Source organism: Fringilla coelebs (assembly GCF_963513975.1).
Source record: "Fringilla coelebs genome assembly, chromosome: 1".
Taxonomy (NCBI): domain Eukaryota; kingdom Metazoa; phylum Chordata; class Aves; order Passeriformes; family Fringillidae; genus Fringilla; species Fringilla coelebs.
Window position 1 is genome coordinate 43,234,166 of NC_140028.1, and position 26,269 is coordinate 43,260,434.

The 26,269-nt window shown below is 39.6% G+C and overlaps 1 protein-coding gene across 2 annotated transcripts in view; it reads right to left on the reverse strand.

Annotated features, from left to right (window-relative positions):
* SPIDR (scaffold protein involved in DNA repair) overlaps window positions 1-26,269 on the reverse strand; it is a 195,697-nt gene that overhangs the window by 60,437 nt on the left and 108,991 nt on the right. For both annotated transcript variants that reach the window (XM_084220353.1, XM_084220352.1), the window contains exons 9-10: window positions 8,158-8,368; window positions 6,129-6,379 (exon numbers count right to left, since the gene is read on the reverse strand). In XM_084220353.1, the coding sequence (XP_084076479.1) occupies window positions 6,129-6,379; window positions 8,158-8,368 (462 nt within the window). The remainder of the gene's footprint in view (window positions 1-6,128; window positions 6,380-8,157; window positions 8,369-26,269) is intronic.

A 26,269-nucleotide genomic window follows, 5' to 3' on the forward strand; every position in this document is an offset into this window, starting at 1 on the left:
AAGATTTTTGCTCTCAGTTCTATCAGCCACGTAACTTTCAGAGATACAAAAATTAAGGGGGAAGGTCAAAGCCGAGGGTAAGATTCCATACCTTTTATGTAGGCCATCTTACAACAATTCTTGACAAATAACAGGTGCTGGAAAATTACTATTCCTGTTTGAAACCACCCAGTGTACAACAGCACATACTTCGATTGTGGCTCTAGAGGTGGCAAATTACATTTTCAAATGGTTTGCTTTTTTCTCCCTAGACTGGTCTCTGCTGTAGGATAATGTACAGGGACCACATTACCCTTCCCATTCTCACCATTTACACAGTCCCCCAAAAACAACCAATTGGGTGCATACATCCATGAAGCAAAGAGCAGTGGGAAATGAGGTCTTCAGGTGCAATAAAGCTTCCCCAGCTTCCTAAAGCCCTGCATGTGATCATCAGAGGTGGGAGGTGAAATCACATGGTTACAGGGTAAGTGGTGGGGAACACACAGCTCTACATAATGATGCTTCTATAGCATTTATCTGTCTCTCTGTGCTACTCAGGCATTTCTACCATTTCTCCATCATGGGGAATGCATTAGTTAGTAGAGCTACTCCTCCTTCTTGACCAAAAAAAAAGACTTGAGGTGCATCTGACTGCCTTCTGTGAGCACATGGGTGCTTTACTGATCAGTCTAAGCACTTAAGTATGGAGGAAATAAAGGAACCAGTGTCTCCTTTTTGCTAGATGCATACAGAGCCTGCATGCACAGTATTGGCCATCTAATAGCTGGTTTCTATTCCTGTCCATTTGCTTCCCAGGGAGACTGAATCCCTGTCACACTTGTGGTCTGTGCTGGCTATCGTCTTCTTGGGTCTCTTTTCTGTACCAGCATTTTTTACCACTGCCCTGACATATTTTAGAACAACAGCAAAATGTTTAATTGCCTATTCCTGGCACGGGGACGAAAAACACTGGTGTACATTGAGGGGTCCTTTTTTTTCACTTGTACAGAATATATCAGATAACAGCTTTCACCTTGCCCTTGGACAGAATAAGGTTATGTAAATATTTAGCGCTGAAAAATAAACAGCAATGTCAAATTAACAAATTGTTGTACTACGGTGGCACTGGAAGTAGCCCAAGTTCCATCTAGTTGTCTGCAGCATCAGCAGGGAAAACAGACTTTCAGGGCTATCCAGACAACAGCCTGGGGAATGTAGTGTGTTAACTACATAAGAAGTATTAGTTGGACAGAGTGATACTAAAGCTGTTTTTCCAACAGTCTTTTGTCCTTACTCTCTGTTTTGGTGGCTCCAGTTTGAGAATTACAAATAGAGCAGGGTGGAGGCAAAAGGGAATAATCCAAGTGTCAGGGAGTCTTTACTGTGAATAAAAAAAAGAGAGACTTCAAAGCAGAAACCAGTTACTAGAGCTGGAACCACAGCTATTAGGAGAACTATTATAAGTCTGTCAAGTAGCAATTAGACTACTTTGCAAGAATATTAAGAGCAGTATCTTCACTTCGGAGAAGGATTTGAAACGGAAAAAATAGAGAAACCTTTTAGTTTATGGAGTACTCTCTACTGCATTTCAGTTACTTATTTCCTGTTTATTTTCCACTTGAAAAATCACATCCCAGAAACATAATGTAATTTTTTAAAACTTGCATTTATGACCATTCCATTTAAAATGTTTTGTTGAAAAAAACACAAAAAACAAATGGAATGCTGTAAACAGATTTAAGTCAGCCACAAAAAACATTCTGACAGATGTTAGCATCTGTGAACATGGATCTTTCACGAGGTCCTTTCCAATCTGGGCTCTTTTCAAATAAGAATACCTCCAGAGTTTTTTATGTTGTTGTTGTTGTTGCTGAATTCAATGTGCTTTATAAAACTTAAGGTATGCTTCCCATACCAGAGGGACAACTTTTCAAAGTATTAATCCATCTCCTTGGAATGCCAGTTGCAGCATCTGACACTCCATTTTAGTCGTGCATGTTGCTAGACAGGTTAACCCATTTACTAGATTTGTGTTAAGATAAACAGCAAAGATCACTGCATGAAGAAAAAGAGGGGGGAAAAAGGAAATCCAGCTAAGAAATTCATTAGTTCTACAGGATTATCACTCGCCAATAAAACTGTTTTACAAAGAATTACATATGAACAGACTACTCAGAAACTTGCAACAACTTGCTAGACCACAATGAATTACAGAAACCAACTATCATGTTTCTTTGGGCCTGCTCAGAAAGAGAAATGTGACTTTTCTCACTTCTATTTCTTCCAGCCACTCAAACAAATCCTCATCTCTTCTAAATATTTTGTTCCCCAAGGGTCCTGCTTGCATGGTGGCAGACCTTTCCACTGCTCTGTGATCTGGAAAATGGAAAACAAAATAAAGAGCAAAACTGAAAGAACTACAGCTGACTAGTGCAGAGACGCAGATCACACTAATTTTTAAAGTAAATGTATGGTTTTTCTTTTGTTCTTGGAATAGAAACCTATAGCAGGCTTTGTTCAGGTAGGAAATAGGTCAAAACACGCTGAGAGAAGTGAACGGAAAATTTGTCTAGTCACCCACAGATTTTAAAGTGTGGATTCACAGCTATAGCTAACATTGTTTTCTACCAGCAGTGGTTAGTTCTTCCTTCATGACAACACCCTTTTTTGTCCAGCCTCCTCACACAAATCCTCCAAGTGCTCTGACCAGTTTAACTGCCTAATAGTCCTAAAAGTGCATCTATTTTAGTTACACTGACAACCACACACCCAGCCCTGTCCTTTAAGGCACAAAACTGACCAGCTCTATTTTTTACTAAACTCACGTGGCCTGCTCAAAACAAACAGATACTGGCAGGAGCAAAATCCAAATTATACACTGCTTTATCCCAGGAACACAAAGTACAAGGCCGACTCAGTGAGTCAGACACCTCTGAGCCAGTGAGCTCCTCAGGTTGACAGGAGTCTCTTTGGGATCCTCATACTTGTAAGCCAGGACATTTTCAGAAAAGAATCAAAACAATTGGGTTTAGACAAACATGTGTTGTGTCATTAACAAAAGTATCTCTCTGCCATCAGAGGGGAAAAGGCAGCAAAAAGTATGCCAGGAATGCTGGAAATGGGCAGACAGTCACAGCGAGTCATATTTTCTTCTGGGCTTTTTTTTCCCCCAAGAAACTTCTTCAGCATGAAAAGTCCATTTGCAAGAGCAGTTAGTTACGGGGGAAAAGGCAAATATTTCAACAATAATACAGGGAATGTGGATCCAATTTATGCACAACAGAAGCCGGAGAACTCCTCAATCTCTGCAAAGATTTCTCAGCATCCTTGGAAAATGCTTTGAATACTTCAGCTGAGCCAACTTCAACCCTTCAAACATATCCCTTTGTCTATCAGTAAAAGGCCATATTCCACACTTGTATTTATGAACAGCAAATGCTAGATGCACATAGGCAGCCCTGTAGTTTCTACGTTTCACAAGTGTTACTTTTAATCAATTAGATTAATCCACTTCCCTATAATCAAAATAGAGGTTTCTCCCACAATTTGCTACTCTCTTACTAGAAACTGGATGCCTTGAACCAAATGCATCACTTCCCCTACTCCACGTTTAATTTCATGCTTCTTTTCAGCTTATTGTGGTTTTTATGCTTCCCTGTGACAACAGCATCTAGGTTATTGTGGAGTGCTACAAAAGAAGATATGCAATAGAACAGCCTGTTTAAAATATGACTCCATTAGGTATTAATCTATCTTGATATCTATTTAGAAATTTTTGTCTATGAAACAATGAATAATCTAACTCATCTTGCCTCATAAAATACAAACCTTGTTTTCCTGGCAGTTTTACTTCACAGAAAGAAATTTAAAAAGGAAAAAAGTAAGGGTTTTTTATTACAAAAGAATAAGCCAATAGTTGGTTCAAAGGACTGCCAGAGGGCGTTGGACCCTTTTGCTCACTATCAGGTGACAGACACAGACATTTTTGGTAGAGGAGAAGTCTCATGTGGATGTTTATCAGCCATGGAAATAGCAGCTGATAAAGCAGCAAGAGGTGTTTTTCATTCCTCAGTCTGTAAAAGAAGTGTTCCTTCTCCTCTTTGCAAACAAGAAAGTGGTTTGGTTTTTTTGATTCAGGATCCAAAACGCAGTCTGATAGCTGTGAACAACACAAACAAGCTGTTTTCTGAGCTGAGAGTTCTATGAAATTTGAGGAACTTTCAAGAGACCAGTTTAACAACTGCACATGAGAATACCCAGCTACAGCATGTACGCAGAAGCAACAAGCTCTCATTTTTTATTTTATTTCTATTTCATGTTTGACATAAGAAGTGCAATCTGAGATTTCTGTTTTCTTTCACTCCATTCCTGTGAAGGGTGTGGGCTCAGGCAGGTTAACTACCTCAAATTGTGAGACTGCAAGTTGAGTGTACTTTTGGTTAAGAGCTGGAAATGAAAAAATCAGTTTGAATAACAGTCTGTCAGGTGCCCTGACATTTGATTAAATGTAGCCCTCTGGAAGAAAATCTACACTGAGGAGTACTGTCCTCAAAGCCACATATTGATGTGGGCTGGTAAAGTACTTCTCCTCTTACTTTGAAAAAAATATATATGTTTTATTAAGAATGAATTAAATACAAAACAATGATCCAGACAACAAGATATATAAATTACTTAAAAAAAAATAATGTTCAATGTAACTATTATATGTAAAAGAGCTCCAAATATTGTCAGGGACAAGGCTGTTGATAATTACTTTCCTGTGGGTGATGACCGAGGTAGCTTAGGAAAGAATAATCTTCCTAAGTTCCTTCTGGAGGAATTTTATTGATCAGTGAGTGCTGTGAATTACCCAGAGGCTTACAAGGCAGCAAGAACTGAGAGGATTCTAGTATTTCAAAAGCTCAAGGAGAAGGACCATTGAGGACACCACTATCCACCTGCAGGGTGGCTTAGAGGAACTCAAATTATTCAAAACTTTGAAGAAACCTTTCAGAGCCCGTTGAAAATTACATCTGGAGAGCTCTCAACTATACCTGTTAAACTAATTGCACATCTCCATTCAAGTCCCAAACTCTGCAGGAAGAAATGTTTGCTTATGCCCTGAAAGGCTGAACTTAAAACCTTAATACAAGCTCTTCCACTATAACTCACTTTAATGATCTTCCTGAGTGAAAAAAAAAAACCTGATACATCTTACCTTTCAATATTTTAAACCAGCATGAACCAAAAGTTAGTGCAAAACCAAAGGAAGAAAATGCAGTAACAGACAAAGCTGTCTCAGACCCCGGGTTGCTGAGAAAGACTGAAATCAGTCTTTGGTCTCAAACCCCGAGAATCACAAAAGAAGGAAAGAATTCAATGGTTCAGTATTGGTCAAAAAAGAAAACTGTTTACCATATCTTTTGTATTTAAGAAAGCAAGGTCCAATTCTTGATTCCCTCCACTGTAAACAGGACAGTGTTAGGATGCAAAGACTAAAACATAAGAGGCTAAAACAACTGGTTGAAAGCTGTGTGTTCCATGAGGTTTGCGTGTAATGTTTCTGCACTGCTGGTTATGTTTTGACACCACAACACTTTTTACTGCAGAGGAATCTTAACTGCTGTGGCCTCCAGATTTCCAGAAGTCAAAAGGATTTTTTTCCTGTTACTTCACAGTGGAAGGATACACCTATGTTTCTCTAATAGCATCTGTGCAAAATCCTCATTATAGAAAAGCCTTTCATTTCTGTGTCCATGTATTTTTTTTTGTGTTTCAAAAGACCACGAGCATAACTCCCTAGCAGAGCATACCAGAGGCTGAAATGGGCAAATGGGATGTAACAACAATTCTGTGAAACTCAAGGAACAGTATATGATGTTCTCAATTAACTTCTCATTAATTCATTTTCAATCTTCCTGTCATCTGTTGATGACATAAACTATAGACAGACCCTTCCCTTCTCTGGGCAGGACTACTTCTGTGTCACACCATGCCTATTAAAGAACTACACCACGCCCAACAACAGCCCCATGCCTTCCTTGCTGAGTGTGCTTATTCCCCAAGAGCTGACAACCAAGAATGACATTTCTGAACTCACTCCTCTTTGGTTTCTCATATATCACAGCCTCAACACAAAAGTTCCCATGCATCTTATTACTCACCTAACATTCGGTGGATCTGAATTCGTGACAGGCGCTGCACAAAGAGGCTTGTTTCCTTGAGTGTGGCTTCTGTACCCTTCTCTTGCAGGCAAACAGTACACCCTTTGGATAATGACTTGTACCTGCACTTCTCTCCATCCCACTGCTCCCTGGCTTTCCACCATTTCAAGCAGAGAATCATTAACAGCACTCAGTGCTAAGGGATGCTGTTTTGAGTCACCGTTGTTATGGGTTTGTGGAGCACAAGGAACCTGGTGAAGGAAAACCCATTAAAAGAAACATTCCAGAGAATCTTGAAATTATGCAGAGCTAGAGAGGAAAATGCCATAGTGAAAAATCAAGTGCAAAATCATTTTTGAAATACTTACTGCTCCTAAAGTAACTTACAGACTAATGGCCAGTTATTTATTGTGTATTTTCAATAAACACTCAAGAGAGTTGCACACATGGTGTGCTCCTGTATTTAACTGGTGCTCTGGACTGAGCTAACACAACACCAGCAGGAAAACAGAACTGATATTAGCCCTTATGATCCTTCCCCTTGAATGGAGTTTTATTTTGGTGTTCTGTCCCTTTCTCCTCTTAAAAAAAGGGTAAAATTCATCTTGAATGCTTCCAGACTTTTAAACAAAATTGGAAATGAACAGGTCTCTAGTTTTATAGACTAATAAGCTAGTCCTCAGACTTACACATGTCAATGGAAAATATTTCAGTGTTAAAGAATTAGATTTTAATGAAAAATACAAAACTTTAAAAGCCAAAATTTCATTTTTCCACTACTTTCAAAACATATTTTATTAATAAAACCTTCCAAACTTCTAAAATAAATTTTATGAATACTACAGTTTCCCTTAATCTAAATGAAGAATGTAATTTATCTTAATTTTAAAATAAATCTCTCTTGATAAAGACTGTATGCAAGCACAGACTAACATGGTCTATATATATAGGTCCCTTTGCAGCATGAGCCAAATTTCTGTTTTCACAATGAAACCTGTTTTTATAAAAAGCTGTGTGGGAAGAAAGGTTTTCAGAGAATCACCGACTGTGCCATAAGTATTATACACCAATAAAGAAGGAGGATTTGCAGTATTTACAAGAAAATTGTGGCACGACACTGCTCTACAAAGTGGTTGCAATAAAACTTGTCTACCAAGTTTTAAATGAAGTGGTTTGTTTGTTAGGAGCCATGAGGGGAACAAGTAAATTGTTCTGGTTTTCAAATACCACCGTAGAAGCTTTTTACAAGTTAGAGTTGAAGCAAGAAATTCAATTAGGATTTGATTTATGTAACTTTTTAATTCCCAGGCCTATAATGGGAATTATATATAAAGCAAACACAAAATGTTGACACTCATGGTTCTTCAAACTTGAAGGGCGAAACTTGTCAAATATTAAGAATCATTTAGGTAGCCAATATAAAGCTTTTACAAGAGCCTGACTTTCAGAAAGTGCTGGCACACACTGTGAAGAAAACAAATCTCTTAAAATACCTCAGCTTGTACAACCACAGCTACAGAAATGCAGAGTCAGTAGTCATTTTAATACAAATAAAGTCAAAATAGGGAAACAAACTGAAGGGGTGGGAATGGGAGGTGATGTTATCAATTGATGCTTTAAAGAAAGGATAGGATCGATAAACAAATGAGTTAAAACATAGGAATAGGGAAAAGGAATATTTATTTTAAATAGTGTCATGAGTGAGTTAGAAGAAAACAGCTATTTTTTTAGCTATTCAGCTATAAAGAATAAGAGAAAAATCAATGAAAGACCGAGTTATAATTACTGTTTAGCACAGTAGTGAGATTTCAGCAAAAAAACCTCACAGCAGTTCAGCATTTGGATGGACCAAAAGCCTCCACTAAGAAAATATTATTAAAGTAAATACTGTATATTATTCAGTCTTGACTAAATGAAAGGGGAAACCAAACAGGTCAGTAATTTAGAATTTTTGTTTTTCTTACGATTTCCAAACATCTGCTCACTAACTTCTTACCAAGTGCTGAACTGTGAACCAAATGGACCATACCTGATTATCTGAAGATTCCTGGTGTAACTTATCATCGACGTCATCAAGTCTGAAGGTCTGTGCCAAAGATATAATATTCTTCCTGATAAGCATCTTTGTAAGACCATATGTCTTCTCCCTGGCTTCTGAATGTTCACTGTGTAGCACCTTCTGACTAAAGTAGGTGTTCATGATAACAGGAACATCTGCATTTTGGAGAAGCAGTTTTTGCCTGGAAAAAACCAATTAAAGTGGCATCAAATCCACTACAAATTAAATTACTGATAAGCACTGTTTTAAAATGTGTATTGCATTGCATTTCTCTCCCCTTTTTTCTACAGTTACCACTAAAACACTGCAGAGGTGTGTTATCCAATTTGCAAATTACCCATGCCACAGATAGAGCTGGCTTGGATCAGCCTCTTAGGTCAGGCATAGCCCTGGGTGATTGGAGACCCACTGCATCCAGGGACAAGTCACACCTGGAAGCAGCTGAGCTGCCGAGCCCCATCTGGCTTCACACAAATGCTACTCGGTGTCTCCGTGCTGTCAGCACAGAACCCAGAGCACCAGGACTCTCTGCATGCAGTTAGTGAGGCGAAAGCCATGAATGAGACTATTAAACCTGCTCCGTGGTAATTCAGACCACTGATCCACTGGACCCAGCCTGACCCTTGCAGGACATTCCCCTCTGGTGTGTGCTTCCCACCAACCCAAATCCATTCTCATTCAGCTGGCAGCAAGATGCTCCTTCCTCCTCTAATTTTGTAAAAGCAAAAGTGTTTTTCTTACAATACGCCGTATATTACCGTGCCTGTGTGTTTGTCACTGTCATAAATGTGCTCTCCTAGATCCAGCTTTGGCTTCGAGTGCCAATGTAAATTCCCTAACAGCTCCACAAGCAGCAATTTCTTACCCACCAGATTAAGAGAATGTTTGCAGAATCTCTAAACACACAACAGTTTCATGCCAAAGCATGTGCTGATGTTGGGTTTTTCTTATGCTGGTATCACAATTGCACATTTAGAAGTACGCTTTTTATACTCACAGGACACACATCTAATGAAAAACCAACCAGTAATCTCATTTCCTACACACCATCAAAACAGACCAAAATCCACTTGGTGACTTTATCACAGTCAGTATTTTTCTTCTATTAGATTTTTATCACCAAGGCATCAAACGATGCCTCCTGCCTCAGCAGCAAAGCTGTGCTGACCTGAATTCACAACTTCATTCTCTAGACTGCTCAGCAGTTATATTATGGAGATGAAGCAAGTTTCCACATCTGTGACATTGTTTCTCAAAATATAACCATACAGAGTTAAAAAGCAAAATGAAACAATGAAACACTCAAATATACTTATTTCTGATCTCAGTGCATACAAGATCTTCGCCATGGTCTGTTTTACAATAGACTCCTTCACTCTTTAGAGAGTGGATAGCTAAAGGGAGATTGATGTATTCATATTTTCAAAGGCATAGGAAGAGATGCAGCAAGCTTTGAGTATAATCTCTGTTATTTTATAATTAGGAAAATAAAACAACAGCCAGCTGATCTCTGCCTTCTCGGAAAAAAGGATACATTTAAATATAAATTATGAACAAGATGTGTTGATTCTACTGTGAACACTCACAGAAATTATTTGAAACAGCAAATTAATGAAAAGTTACAGCATATAACTAAGGCATGAACTTCACCACAAAGAAGCCTTATTGCCATCTGTGAGCTCACCAGATTTAGGGGAGCAACAATTCATCTCTGAGGGACCCCTAGTCCCTTGACTTCAGATGCATTTGCTAACAAAGCTCCCAGTTTAGAGCATGAAAATAGCTCACAAGGCTGCCAAACTGACATGGCCTGATAATTTTCTGCATTACAGGATTAAAACTGAGGAATTAGCTTGGTCAGCAAACTCAGACTCTCTGATTTTATGAGATTTGTCAACTGTTACTTACCTACTTTGTTTCTAGAGAAAGAAATGTATATAAATTTACTACAGATCTCAGAACAGTTTGGGCTGTCTTTATAGGCAGAGGTGTAATGAAAATTTTAGCACCTTCTTTCTTGAGATGTCTGTGTTCAAATCCAAAGTAAACAGGAAATCTTTCTGAACACGAGACCATTACGTCACCAATGTCAGAAGAATGTTTGCTTGATCTAAAACATCTCATTCTCTAAAAAAAACCACTGACGTTAGCAGCAAATCATTTGCAGAAACTTTGAGGTTTATGGTTTTATTTTTATTTTCCTGAGCAGACATGTGATCAGGATTCTTGTTTTTTTTTAAAGGCAGGTAGGTTTTACTGATACCCAAAATGACGTGTACCTTGGTTTTGCTATACTTATGCATTCCATGTCTCGAGTACCTTTATAATCCCCAAGAGCTTTCCCAGTGAAGTACTCATTATTTCATCATATCTTTACATGGGTAATGCATGAACTACTGGCTACTTGGTACTTCCACAAAGCAAAAATGGGGAGATATATATGTGTGTGTGTGTGTGTGAGTGTGTGTACGTGTTCAGGAGAAACCTCCCATTTCTTAAATGCAATTTGTTCACTAAAAACACTCTCCTGAAGAAATTGTTTGTTTTAGACCTCCATAGATGTGCACAGACTTAGCAGTGATTCTTCAGCTACATCAGAGGAATATTCACACACATCTACTTAAATCTTCCCTATTTCTCAATGGACAGATACTTCATGATGAAAAGAATCAGGAATAAATAGAAATTAATCCCAATGAAAATGAAAGAAATAAGAAAGAAGTTTGTAATAAGCTCACTATTTTGTGTACATGTAGATGGCTAAATGGAAATATTTTATACATACATGTATGTATGGAAAACATAAAATTATTTATATTTTGCATACAACATATAGAATAATTGTATTGTTTATTTACATTATTACCAAGTTTTATGTATTTCTATTCTTCAATATGAGAATTATTAAAATAGTATCAATTAATTGAACAAAAACTCTTTTCCCAGAAATTCTTGCTAGTACTGCTCAGCAAAAGCACGCTCTGTGGAATGGGAACTTCGAATGAAATCTCTGCATTGCCGCTGCATATTGTTATTACTGTTCACTTTACAACAAAGGCAATCTTGCTAGAGACACATGTATAACTTAAATTCTTTTTGTCAGTTTGAAAGGTACAGACCAGGGCAAAGAAAGCCTATCATGCTGGAAGAATTGAGAAAAGAAAAATCACTTCCCCAAGCAATCCCCTCATGTGTTGCCTCTGTGCCTGAGACACCATAATTGATCATCTCAACTTTAGGTATCTGTTCCAGTTGCAGATTCTCTATACCCAGAAGTAGCCTTATTCTAAAATACAGAATACATTGCAGCGTCCTCTTATACATAAAGTGTTAAAGGTGCATTGCAAGTCTTCTGTGGCCTCTCTTATATTGCTTATTTTCTATCTGCTTCATAATAGTTTAAAAAACTAGTTTTCAAAGAATGAGAGACATCATCTCATTCAGCTAATCCAAACACAATGGAAGAAAATTAAAGCTCAGTACAGATCATAAACCCCTCTGAAACAATCCCTTGTCCTCTCTGATTTTTTCTTGTTCTGCAAAGTATTATTTAAAAGTTGGATTGACTTCCTTAATAACTGCCTTTAGACCTTTGTAATGACCTGAAGTAGAGACTGGGAACTTTTTATACGACAGGGTATTTTTTTCCCGGTATGTAGACAATCAGCAATTGCCGTAACTGGTCACATGCTAAAGGAACATGAGGCAATACTTTTTTTTTTTTTCTTTTCCAGCAGCAGTTTGCTTCTCTGTCCAAGAACGTAGCTTGCTTTTTCTCTTCCTCCCTCCTGTGATGGAGGCTATCTGGCCAAGCAGGCAGCAGACGTTCTTGCCCACTTCTACGTTTATCGTGGTCTGTCACCACCCTTGACACGAAACGCAGCAGAACGTACAGCATGGCACTGGCGAAAGGAGCTGATGTTTCCATTTGAGGCAGGGTCTTCATCCTGGGGCCAAACAATCAGCAGGTTTGCACTGTGGTCTGCCCTGCACAGCCCATCCACAGCCAGCGAGGAGTTGTGACTCCACAGCAGCAGCGAGCTCACAAACCACACGCTTCCGCTCAGTTCTGCTGACATCAAACGGCGGTGCTGGTTCATGAACTCGAGAAGACTCCGGATCACTTTAAATTAGAGAACATATTTTTTTGTTCACTCTCCCTGGGTATTTTACCGGGCTTTTGTTTTTTGCTGTTCTTTTTTCTTTTCCTTTACAAAGTGTACAACGCCTAGAGTGTTTTTTTTGAAGAGTACGCTGCATTAGATGAACACTCTTACAACTTGTGCTGTAATTATGAAAAAGACTATTCTCAAGTCTCAGAACAATGATTTCTGCATAAAGCAGGTTTAACTTCCATCAAGTAGCACAGCAGTAGCACACGTAGAACAAGAGCGTGCCAGAGCCTTACACTGTTGCCCAGAAGTATGAAGAATCATTCCCCATAGGAACAACATACAGGGCCCATCCCTGACTTCCTAGGAATCACTTGTTTTATCCAATGTAGAGGAAGTTGCTCACGCTGCCTCTTGCAATGCTTTTCTGTGAAATGTCCAAGCAATGCCTGAGCATTGAGCTAAGGATAGTAATTAAGAAACAAATCCTCCCAAAACCCCAAAAACTTTAAGTTCGGACAAATCTCAGCCCAGCCATCACCCAAGGACAGTAACTATCTTCTCAGTATATGTCCCAAATCAACAAGCCATTTGTGACAGACCTGCTTTCTGCCATGCCTAGAGATTGCCCAAACACAGAATTTTCATCCATGAGTGAGTAATCTCACCACTTGTGCGTGAGCCTCCATCAGCGTCATTTACGGCCGCTGTAACACTGCATGGACACTGCAAGTCTGAGCTCACACTTTCACAGTACAAAACTTCTTCCCATGCCCCAGCGTCAAAGACAGAAAACAAAAATCAGCTGGTATCTCTTTCTTTGAAATGATCTTATTCAAAGCAATGGATTATTGTAGTACAAGTTCCCAAGGCTGATTGTACCCTTTTCCCTATGGAAAAGTAGCACTAACCATCCACATCAATATCCAGAGTCACATCTGGCAAATATACAATTCTCAGCTGTGTCAGGTTTCCAAAGAAATCTGGCTTCAACACTTCAGAATAGCAGGTCTGCAGAAGATGTAACAATAAAAAGCTAAAATTTCTACTTTTAAAGTATGATGCATTTTATGTGTGAATAGAATAGCTAGATACTTGTTTTGTCCCCCTACTGGAAAAATATTTTGTCTGAGGACTCATTTCATGAATACAAGACACAAAGAAAAGAACATATAGCTGTTAAATATATAATTTGTTATAGCCCAATCTGTTATTTACAATTTGTCACTGAACCTCAAGTGCAAAGCAAACTAAGAAAATCAGTAATGAAAAGAAATATTTTCTATTGCAGTATAAGTTCCTTCTGCAAAATACTACTGTACTTTTCAACAAAACTACTTGTAAACCTAAGAAATCACTCCAGGAAGAAATTACAGTGCACAAAGCCAACATTTTTATCACTATATCATTTTACTAATTTCAGAGTAATCATATAAACTAACCACTGGCTTGCCATAGCGCTGCCTTTTGAAATCTGACACCCTGTAGCATGAAAAAAGTTGTATGGAAATGTTCACATTTAAGAAGAGCTCCTCTATAAAAAGCTTGTGGTTAACATTAAGCACTATTATACCACACACCCGGCGCTCTCACCTCTGCAGGGAGCTGCACTGTGTGCTAACTGAAGGGGATGTACAGGTCCTCTGAAGTAGGAAAGCACAGATGGATATCAAAGCAAATCTCCTCCACCTCCAGGAAATTACTGTAATACCGGGCTTTACCAAGACTGGAAAGCAGGGAAGTTTCTCAGAGCTCTCCAGCCACTCATTTTGGCTATGAAGAAAGCACCTGAAATTGCTAGCATTCTGGACCCAAATTCAGCATGATAAGGCTTAACCTTTGGCACCACCAAAACATAAAATTCCACTCACAGGCTGCGATTATGTACAAACTGGCATGGAAACGATCACTTGAGCTTACTGGGATAATACTCCTGAGAGAATTCACTAAAAATCTACTCCAGCTGGGATGCTGAGACTTTTTTAACACCTAAGTCAGACATAAAACAATTGGTATTAAAAACCCTGCACAAAATGAAGCATTAAATGGGAATGCTGCTTTAAAAACAGAACAAAAACATTTCCCCCCCTGGTATGAGGGTGTTACAAGTAACTAGGGAGATATAAATATCATGGTTATCTTTTCATAATCAAGATGTTATGAAAGAATTCCAATCTGTGTGTTTACCCCATATATCAACTTGTGTCTGACTAGCCATGAGCTCATTATTCAGATGACTTCTTCCCTCTGTTCCCAGTGCTAAACTGCACGTAGAGTTTGAGGTGGCTGAGGGAGCCACCACAAAGTCCAGGGACACGCCGCAGGGATTCTAAAAGGCAGAAAGAAAAGGAAGCAAGCAAATTGCAAAATGACGTCATGTTAAAATTTGTGGTGAGTGTTAGAGAGAACAAAAATTACTGTCCTGGTGTAAGATCAGAGATCCACCTACCCCACACTCTAGCTAAGAGCAGCAAACAGCAAATATTTGAAGACTATGAAAATAAAAGCAAGCATCTAGTGAAAGTTCTCCAGAGCACTCTCTGATAACTTCCAAAAACTTTCAGCTCAGGGACTTCCTAAGGCAGAGGTAATACCTCTGTACCTGTACAGCCTTTAGAAGACTTTTCTTCCAGGAACTTATGTGCCTGCTTTTTGACCACTTGTGCATTGACGGCATCCATAACATCCTGCAGCATCCACCGTGCTCTACAGTCTAATTACACGCGTCTGAGAAACCACTTCCTTTGACTTTTTTTGATCTGTCACCTAGTGGTTACATTGCTGCCCCCCACTTCTTGTTTTTAAGAGGCAGTGAACAATCATCCTTCCTGATGGCACTTCCTAATACAGACCTTTATCACATCCTCTCCTAGCCACTGCTTTCTCAAGGTGAAGAGCCCCAGCCACCCTAGTCATTTCTCACAGGGAAGCTGCTCCATACATGTCTTCTTGTTGCTCTTCTCTGGTGTTTTTCCACTTCTGCTACATATCTCTGATTTGGAAGACTGAAATCCTAATGTAGAAATGCACCACAAATTTCTACAGTGACATCAAGATGGTTTTGACTCCATTTCTAGTCAAGTCTTATTTTGTCATGTATTTTTCTGATCATTAAATGAAGACTAAGCTGACATATTAATGAAGCTATTGAAACACTAAAAACACTTTCCTGGATACCAACCATGTAGAGTCCATCACTTCTTATGTGCACTTCACATTTACCTACAATTTCCTAGTAGGAGAGTCCAAGTCCCTCCTCCAGCCCTAGTTCTAGAGCCCTCAGAGTATGAAGACATTCCCCTGTCTATAGGATTGTGAGGATGACAGCACACAATTGAATAGAAAGGAAACTTGCATAGTGTTCTGCTGTACAGAAGGTGTCCAATTCTCTATTTTCTTTTGATACCATGGAGATTTGAGACAACAGGTTACACCAACAACTCCTCTGCCAGTGGATGAAAGGTGAGGAGTGTTGCCACTCTGTCACCGTTACACACAATGTCACCACTCCTGAGGTATCACAGGAAGATGCTTCTCACACCAGAAGAACTCTGCAATACCCACCCAAGCAGTTGGGGGCCATGTGTTAGAGTGAAGAACTTGAACTCGAGAATTTCTGACCAAGGTATGGAGTGTCAAGGTCCTTGGCTGGTTGGTTCAGGTTTGGAGGATTACTGGAGAAACTTTAACAGACAAATGCCATTTTAAAATGGATTGTTCAACGTTTTGCTGCAATTATTAAGAACACTATCCTTTTCTTCCATAGACATTTGGCATTTGGTATTGGCAAAGACCCTTTACAAGCCCATTCTTGCGTGCATGCTCGCTTACATGCACAGTAGCAAGAACAAATAACTATCCCTGAGCAAACTTCAGAAAGACAGATCAATAACACGTATGCTTGACTTTACTTCAATATTTTATTATCAAAACTAGCATTTAAAAAAATCCAGCACAGCTACTAAATAACCAAAAATCTTCCATTAGACTTGTTCTTATACTTCTGTCTTGTTCTGGTACTCATTTCTGAGCATTTCCTATTCTTTCTTTGCCAGGTCATGAAGCAAGACCAAATTCTGCTCTCTTCTGGTGAGGTCACTTTTTATACAGACAAATCCAGTGCTATCAGCACAGGAAGAATAGCTGAAAGCAGCAGGAGTTCTGGGTTCTCTGGTAACACAAGTGAGAATCACAAAAGGTAGTGAGAGCTTGCTGTGAGCCACAGAGCACAACAGCAAAGCAGAACACTCCTTCTCAGCTGGTCAAACTCTGCTTCAAGCAGTCTGGTGGTCTCAGTGGACAGCATCAGGTAAGGGGAAGTACTGAACCACTGGCAGAGAAAGCTGTCTTGCAGAGCTCCACAGGTCTTTGGGCATGTTATAGATCAAATTTACCTCCACTGTGATCCACTTCAGATTTACTGAGCTGAGAAAAATCCTTTGTTTCACTATATTTGCTGCCACTACTGATAAATGTGCAACAACGGTAAAGGCGCTGTGGATAAGCCAGGTAGCACAGAAACCTCTTTTAGGCAAAGTCCTTTCTGCAGTAATCCACTCACAACAGTCATCAGTGAAAAGAGAGCAATGCTAGTGACCAGAGTGGAAACTTCTTTACCGAAACATCCTGGCGTAGACATCGCCTAAGTGAAACCTTCTGTGCAAGGAAAGAAGTTCAGCGTCTTGGCCTGCCACAGAAACACCGATCACACGTGATAAACAAAATACCTTTCTTCCTTTTAGGTTAGAAAACAGCCCTCAAGTGTGTGAACTTTGAAGTTATCACTCACAAGTGTAACTTACAGAGCTTCATTTGCTTCTATGAAATACCACGTATCTTCTCCGTTAAATCACCATAGGTGGATTCTGTGCCACAGCTCTCTCAGTCAAAACAACGAAAAACATTCAGAGAAATAGCATTTAAATTCAACATTCTTCTTAATGTAGTTTTTTTCTTTTCTGAATCCAGAGCAATCTTAGTACTTCTGCATTAGTTTAAAGACATAATTGTACAGAACAAGCAAAAAATTCTAATTCTAATATTGAAATCTTATATGGTCGACAGATCACAGATAACTTGGCTTGTTTTATTTTACTGAATAGTTGCAATGACACTTAGCAACTAGATCACACCAGATTTGGGAGAGTTTTCACAATGCATCACACTATTCTTATATGCCCAAATTTCCTTTTCAGATTCATGTAAGAGGGCTGGTGACTCAGCAGAGCAGAATCAATAATGCAATGAGATAGATGAACCCCTGGATTGTTTTTTTTGTGATCCAATTAGACTTCAGAGTCTACACAGCTCCAGCATGTTTTATGTTTACTTTTCTATTTCAAAGAATATTTATTTTTAGAAAGAAACAGTCTTTTATGCTTCAGAGAGAAAAAAGTTAGAGGTATAGGGGAAAGATGAAAGCCCTTATTATTAAATTAAAAAACCCCAAAACCCACACAGCTCTGCCTCTACTGATTATATTTAAAATACTTCAACATCGACCAACCCAAAAAGCCAAGTTTACCTATCACAATTCTATGTGTTGCACAGTCATATGAACACAACTTCTTAAACCTAATCTATCAAAACTAATTATAAGCCAAGCTGGAAAAGTGGGTAAATACCAGACACATCATTACATAAATAAAACCTAAGAATAACTTTTTCAGAAAAAGAAAGAGATATGAATTTTTTTAAAGGGATCTAAGAAAACAGAATTGCAACTCAAGTCATTGCTTGAAGCACTATCACAATAAAACCTCTACAATACTGATAAAACACACCTGCCAAAAGAAAGGACCATCAATAATCTGTGAAAACTGGCAAGAGTCCTTGCAGCAATGTGACTTATCATCACACAAGGGACAGTTTTCTGACAAACCACTTCAGTTAAAGCTCTCTGCGGAAGCAACCCACTTCCAAAGGAGAGGAGCATTTTGGAGCACGGGTATCTCTCACTATTGCACCCCGCCCTCCCCTGCCAAAAAAGCAGAAACAAAGTCTTTGAAGTTGTGGGAAAACACCTGTGAAAACATACAGATTTTGGAGAAAACTGGTGTGAGAGACATAAGGTGGAAGGTGTGCCATCACAGACATCTTGGCCCTGGCAAAAACCTTGACGTTTAAAGTGAGAATGACATTCCAAGAACAATAGTGCAATTTGCCAGTCCAGAGAAATGTTTATGCAATAAAGGGTGAAACAACTCCCCTACACACACATTTCCTAAGCAAACAACTGTGAGTTAATCGAGGGCTTAAATATATCCCAGAGTGTTTAACAAAGGATGGCATCCCTATTCTCAGGCTTGGAAGCTGCATATCGAGTTTTGGAAGCAGGGATTTTGCAGCCAGATTTGAAAACCTGAGAAATATTAACCTAAAGAAGGAATGCTGACTGACTTGTTATAAAGGAATCATCATGCATTTTGCTTTTCTTTTCAATACTTTCCCCTCTCTATGTACCTTCACTAAAATAACAGCAAACACAGTATCACTGTACAAGATCCCAGGCTTTATGTGACATACACAGGATCTGAATGGCCTCTGGTTTCGAGTCAAGTCATAGGCTATCACAGGCAAAACCAGCAGAGAAGTAAAAAAAGACAAAAAGATCAAGTGCCAGCAAAATGACCTGTCCTTTCTCCCACTACAGCTGAAGCACTAGTGGTAAGAAACCATCTTCTACACTCCAAAAGAAATAAGTTTATGCCACATAATGATCCTCACATATAAGCTGAAATTCTTTATTTTTTCCCACTGTGGTGGCATGACTCTCCTTGATTGCTAATGCATTTATTTCATCTTTTATTTAAAAGAGTGTCCTCTTCTTGTTCATCCAGGCCAAGGGCCAGCCTCTCTTACATCTCCTTTCTGAAGGAGTGCATCCTGGTGCAGCTGCCCTGCCAGGCCCTTCCCTCACTGCTCCTCCTGATGCTGCTGCTCTGCTTCATACACTCATTCACCTGCAATTCAAGATAGACCTAAATAAAAATGAACTTGCTCAACTGCATCACTAAGCAGGACATAGGAAAAAACACCTATAAATACAATGATACTAGATCAGTCTTGCTTTAAGTTCTACAAGCATATATATTTAGGATGTTGTACTTTGACATGTATTCATACATCTGTTTTAAAAACAAAGTTACCTGGGTTCCTTACCCTCCTCTCTATCAGCTGGTTAAAAAAAAGAAGCATACCTGAAACCACAGCAAAACTGTCTAGTACAAATACTGTTTAAAGAGGAGTCTCTGGGCTGATTTCCTGTGTGTAAATGTGCTCAGCTGAAAAAATGTCCAGGGCATGATTCCCAGAGTACGGTACAGGAAAAAAGAGGAGTTCCCTGGCTCAGTTAGCATCAGAAGGAAGACACAGGGACTCATGCAGGGAAAAGAGGCCAGTTCATGACTCCCATAAGTGTGTGCACATGCACACAGAAGTGCAGGCACATGTGTGAGCTCTCCCTTCCCTGCCTTGCCTCTGCGCTGCCGGGGTGGGTGAGCTGGCGCAACATCCCCTCAAGGGAACAAGCCCTTGAGAGATCTGATATGACATTTTTACATTCAACTGACTGCATGCTACATTCCTCTTCAAAAAAATATATTATCTGTTTGCTGGCTTGAAGCGTCACAAAGATAATATTCACGTCTGTGACCCTGACTGTCTCTGGTCAGGAGGCAGAGAGATTGTGCAGAGCGCGTTGCCTTCCAGCACCCCCGGGATGCCTGCCAGAGAACAGAGCTGCTGTCCCAGAGGAGAGGGTCAGATCCCCTGCTAACACTGTTAGCAGTCCCTCTGGTGACTACTGAGGAGGTGAATGGCACACACAGGGGACTTGGCTTGCACAGCCCCACATCTGTGTAAGTGACGTACAGAGCAAAAACTCCAGCGCCCTAAAGCCAGGGAAAGAGTAGCTTTTTCTTTAGAGAACCTTATCCTCAGATCACTTGTCTTTCCATGTCTTCTTTATCATTCTTGACCTCCAAATTCCTACACCACCACCCTCTTTCAGCATCTACCAAAACATTCATATCTGCTTTCTACATTGTGGTTACATGTCTATGTGGGCTGAAAATCCTTTAAAGAATCTTATTTAAACACAGCTTCATCATTCAGATACTGTTTGGGCAATGAGCTATGCAGAGCCAAGCAGCATTACAGAATCTTATTTCAAATCCTGTTTCCACTACCGAAGCACTCATTTTAAAGTGAATCTAAATTACTGCCTTTCCCATAAAAACTTGCTTAAGTGCATTTTAAAAGAAATGTTGCCAAGTGCAGAAATGTAACCTCTGCCCTTGGAAGTCCTTGAATTTAAGTTTGTTGAAGGCTGCCAGATTAATCCAGGGTAGAATCAGTCTGTGTTTGTTCAGCCCTTCTGCTCTCCCACCCAACGTGCACTCCTGGAGATGGGGTACCCTGATGAGCAGATTTCACTATTCACCTGATAGGGCTGATCTGTTCATCACATCCACACTGTTTGCCTCACACCAGTAAGGACATAAGCTAACAGAAAATATGATTGTCAAAAGCATGATGTGCATTTTTCTGTTTCTCAAACTCATGCTGTTGTGACAGTGGTCTGTATAATACCTCCTGCTGCCACAGACCACGACCACAACTGATCGTGTAATGACAGTAGTGAACATAAGGTTGATGCACGAGTATACAACTCCCTAATTTTATAAGCTTGTCACAGAACACGTGAAAAACTTGAGATGCAAGCAGATTTCACCTTTTTTATTCTTAACTTTTTCTGAGACTGCCATTTTTATTTAAGTCTACTCTGTAAAGGTATTAAAAAAAAAAAAAAGTTTTGAAGAAATGCAAGGCCCTACTAAGCCCAGGAGTGGTTACCCAAAAGAGAGCACCAAAATGTCTATCATCCACTCTGCAGCCCACATCCTCCTCCTCTCACTTCAGAAGGCAGGTAGCCCTTCCAGGGCACCCAGAATTTCTGGCTATGTCTGATCAGGAGAGCACACATTAGATCAGAAAGCCTCTTAAAGTCATCCAGGGAGTTTCTCTTCTGTGCTGTCAGAGGGAATCTGGCTTCAGGACACACAGTAAACACAACTGTGGCAGCTGAGCAGTCATTTGTACAGTTTTTCCAAACTACCTTTTCCAGGTTCTTAAATCACCAAAACCCCTGTCCAACAGCCACCAAACAATTTCTAAAATGTGGTAAAATCACATATCCATTACAAAAGATGTACTTATGCAATTTTGTTGGCTTACTTCTGTTTAGATAATACAGCTGCATACAAATTGCTGTTGCATTTTAATAAAATTGTAAAGTTAACAAGGTCCACATGGAAAGCACTAGTAGCTATAACTTTGAGTAGGCATGGACAAGAAAAAGGACTATGCTAGACCAGAAAACATAGCAAAAGAATATTGAAAGTTAGTAATTCAACCAGCAGAATGAATAGCTGACAAAATTTTAAGCAAACACTTTGCCTCTGGACTCACTTCTTCTATTACCTTCTCTGAGGGTGAGCCTCTACCATGCTTCCACTGTACCTAGTCTTGGACTTTATCAAGAAAGTTACACTTTCTGAAAGGGTTATAATATATTTTTGCTGCCATAAGAAACTCTGCCTTACAGAGAACACTGCAGGTGGGAAGATCAAAAAAAAATTAAAAATCCATCTAAACACAGACCCACTATTCAATACTGCTTTCATTTTCTGTTTTGTTCTTGCTATTTTTTATTTCTTCCCAGAAATATTCTCGCCAGCTGTTTTGCTGTCTCTCAGTATTCCATCAACAACCAAATATCACCATGTGGTGCTGGATGTCAAAGGCAGAATTAAGATTAACAGTGCTATGATTAAGTGCCAGCTGAAGAGACACAGCCACAAAACCAGACTCTGTGGCTGAGAGCTCATGGTCCCACTCAAGATGCCCCTGAGCACTGAAATTTTCACCCCCTTCCCTCCAGAGCCAGGAAAGGGATGGCACTTTCAGAAAGAACAGTCCCCCTTGGACAAAAAGAGTTTCGACACTGAGACTTATGAGCATTGTTTGGTTCCCCAGTGAAAAAACAGAATTCAGTTCCATGCTGATACATGCATGGGAAACCTATACATGGAAAATGCAGGTCAGATAAAGGCCAGTGGGATAAGGACCACAGGTATGTGTAGTCATGGTATCCTCATGCTCAGTATGGAAAATACTCCACAGGCTGGCACATTCTTCAAATAGTTTTTCAAAATAATTATTACCACTTAGACGAGTATAACTTACAAGAAGTTAAGCAAATGAAATAAATAAATTCCCTAGTTATGTCCCATAACTTCACCTACTTATCTCAAAAAGCAAATCAGTTAGCTTTACTTCCAGTGCTCCTCACTGCCAGATTAAGGTTGCTATGGGGCACACAGTATTTGATTAAAGCAATTATATCTGCTGGCATATACATATGTGTTTGTTTTATGCCATGGAAATATCTCTACACTTTTCACAGAAACTGGATATAAAAGTTACACATGGAAAACCCAGTACCTGTGAATGCCCTCCTCCCAAACTGTAAACATAGCAGGAGACTTCTAATGTTTGTTTGAAAACACTTGCCTTAAGTGATAATCCTGATGGAAAAAAGGAAGTAATTTTGCTTACTCCTTGCCTTCAGGTGGCTCATTAAAACACCTCTTATGAAAGAAAGAATATGATTATTTCTTGACTTTATGCTGAGGCTAACCGTCTTTGGGGAAGGATCCTGGCAGCAAAAGAGTGTAAACTCAATTCTTTGTTTTAATTTAGAATTTAATTTGTCAGCAAAACCAAAGTTCATAAAGAAGGCAAATTTTGACAAATTGCAACTGCCATGAGCTCTGCTAAGAGCAGGATGCAACATGAATGTGATTCTTCAAGAGAACAAATTATAATCATTGCATCCAAACAAAAAATGCTTACATTAATAAGTTTGTTCTACAGTTTGCCAACTCTTCAGGCTGGGTACTAAGGAAAATTCGCTAACCTCACATTCATAAGATAAAGGGATCTGCAGCACATCTACCACTTGTCAGCAGGACAAGATGATAGCTTTCCTGTTGAGTTTTTTGGATTACAATTAGTCTTTTCTTGCACTATAAGAACAATACCTTAAATCTGAGCACACCTCTAAACAGAAAGAGGTAATTTAAGCAAAGCAGTTTTCCAAATCTCAGAAACCTTACTCACCCGAACCATTTGCACCAGCAGAGAAAACATTTGCTTATAAAAACAGTAATTTATTTGTGTATCTAAAATAAAGTACAGCACATGTACTAGGTGCAGACTAAGAAAGTGGGATGCTCATTTCAGCTATAGTGTATTCATAAAAGTAAATGCTTAAGGTATACTGTGTCAAGGGGATGGGTAGCATGGTAGAGTCTGCAGGGAAATGTAACCTATTACATTAGTATTACAAAGATATCAGTAAATAGGTGATGTTCAAAGCCTAAACACTTATCAGACACTCAAGACTGGGATTTACCTAGCTAATTTTATCAACTGGTCCCCTAGACTTCTTTACAAAGTCTGGCAAAAACAAACTTCAGAATGAGGTTCATTTGATGTCCTTAAGAGACACACTTCAGAAATGCCAACTTCCTTCTCCTTGATTCCTACAAAAGGATGGCAGGCCCATACTTGCACAGCTGTACCACAGGTGCCTTGAGTTGAATGCTGCCTGCCAGGCTGCTCAGGCAGGGCCAGCACAGCACGGAAGCAATCTGTAACCCAGCAATCCCCTTGCCAAAACAGGAGAGATGAGCTCTGCTGTGGTTCTCACAGCATCAGCTGCTCTCAGCATTGCAAGCTCCATCATCACATCATGGGAGGCTTCATGGCTTATGAAAAATCATAACGAAATCTTACTACAGACTGCTCCCTGCCTCCTGTAATTAAATGTACTTCTTGCCCAAGAGGGAGATCTTCCCCATCTCTGCCTTCTTGATGCTAGGAAGAGGGAGGTCTTTTCATCATCTACTTTTGTGGAGAGATACAGCTAAAGGAAAAAAACTTCATTCCTATTTCTGGGGTTTTTTTCACTTTTCAAACATAAAAACCCTGTTTTAGAATTGCATGAAAATGGAACTAAATCACTCACAGAGAAACCACACAGTTTTTTCCATGTCCCACCAAATCAGATGTCACGTATCAAGGAAAAAACCCACTTGAAAACTAGCACAGTACTGCACCAAAGAAGGGCACCCCGTGTTCTCCTAAATGTGTCCAAACTCTAGGAGATAAACTGAGGAACAGTTTAGAAATGGGAATAACACTGGTGTCCAGCACAGCCCCATGCAGAAAAAGCACAAGTGACTGCAAAGAAGCAAAGAGCACGGCAGAGGTAGTGAGGGTACAGCCATGGCCACTGAGCCAAGAAATGTAACACACCCAGCAGCACATGGTGTGCAGTTCTTTCTCCCCCAGACCCGGCTGCAGCGGCTGAGCAGGATGGCTGCCCCTCTCAGCTGCTCAGCACCAAGCACTGCCAGGACCATCCCTATGGCAGAGCTCTGATCCTTCCAGTGCAAAGACAGCTAGGTTATCACAAACTGACTTCAATCATCAGCTCCCACTCAGCTCTCAGATTTCACACTAATGTGTAAGAAGGACTTTCACACATTCATCTCCACTATCTGCTGGCATGGGGCGATGGAGTCCAGCAAGACATCAGGAGTGAGGAGGCAGCAGAGCCAGCAGAGCCAGCAGCGCCAGTGGCAATTCACACTTTGGGCAGACCTGCTGCAGCTTCCTCTCTGCCTTTGTCCCTCTGCTGCTCTGGGATATGCTTGATCTTGCTGAACCAATTCAATCAGTAGTATGTGAAAAAGCCATACTCCTCCCCATCTTTTTAGCTATTTATTTTCTGATTAGTTCTCTACTGGCTTAGTGATATGGATCACCAGCACCCAGACACTGCAAGATGATACAAGGCTGCAAGCAAATGGAATGGCCAAACTTTGCCCTATATAAAAACACCTTATTTAAGTCACTGAAATAAATTATGCTGCAAATGATGAGTAAGTTATGCTGCAAAGGGGTAAAAATTCCCCTATATTTGTTCAGAACAATCAATTCCGTTTTTCGACTGTCAATCCACATTAGACCAGTAACTTGCTGCTTGCAGAATGCTCTCTGAACACTTCAAGCACACATGGCTCCTATTGTGCTCCTGGGCTACAGTTTATTATCTTGCTTTTTTTCTGTTTAATGCAGTTATTTTTTTTTGAGAGAAGAGAACAGAGTGAATGAGGATAAAGAAGAGAAGTAAACAGGAGCCAAAATCTCTCCCTGTCTACAACAGAAACACGTCACTAGCAACCACAAAGGATATTAAAATCAACAGATAAAGGTCAGATAAAGCACAAGATAAGGTAGTGCGTACATTAATATCTCAAAGATGCTATTACAAGGTTAATCAGTTATGCTGGCAAGATTTTAGGTTTGAGCTATTTGGTGCCTAAGAAATATAATCAAAATAATTTATTTTTACTTTATAAACAAAATGTAAATCAGCCATGAAATTACTACTTCACTGAACAAAATTAATATAATGCACTAAAATCTAAGTTTAGAGTCACAGCTCCCTAGTGTTTTTAAACTGGTACAGCTACACAAAATACAGCTGCTCCAAAGCCAAGTAGAACTTCAAGTTTTTAACACAGGTAAGCCTTGTGCCAGCTGAGGGCAAATAAAAGAGTGCTTAGTATATTATATTTCTGTCCTCGTTTAGCTACATGGCTGTTTTCAGGAATGCTATTGAATACTGTGAACTAGAGGCTTCATTACATTTTCATCTGACAAAAATCAAAAGTTTGGAATTTGCATTATGACTGATTCTGCAATTTCTCTAAATTTTCGATCCTACTATATTTCTATGACTGAAACTCAGAATAAAATACCAATTGCTTGTTTCACCTAGGGGATGGCTCCAGGTTTTCCATGACTGTTCAATACAAGGGTGGCTGATTCTTGAG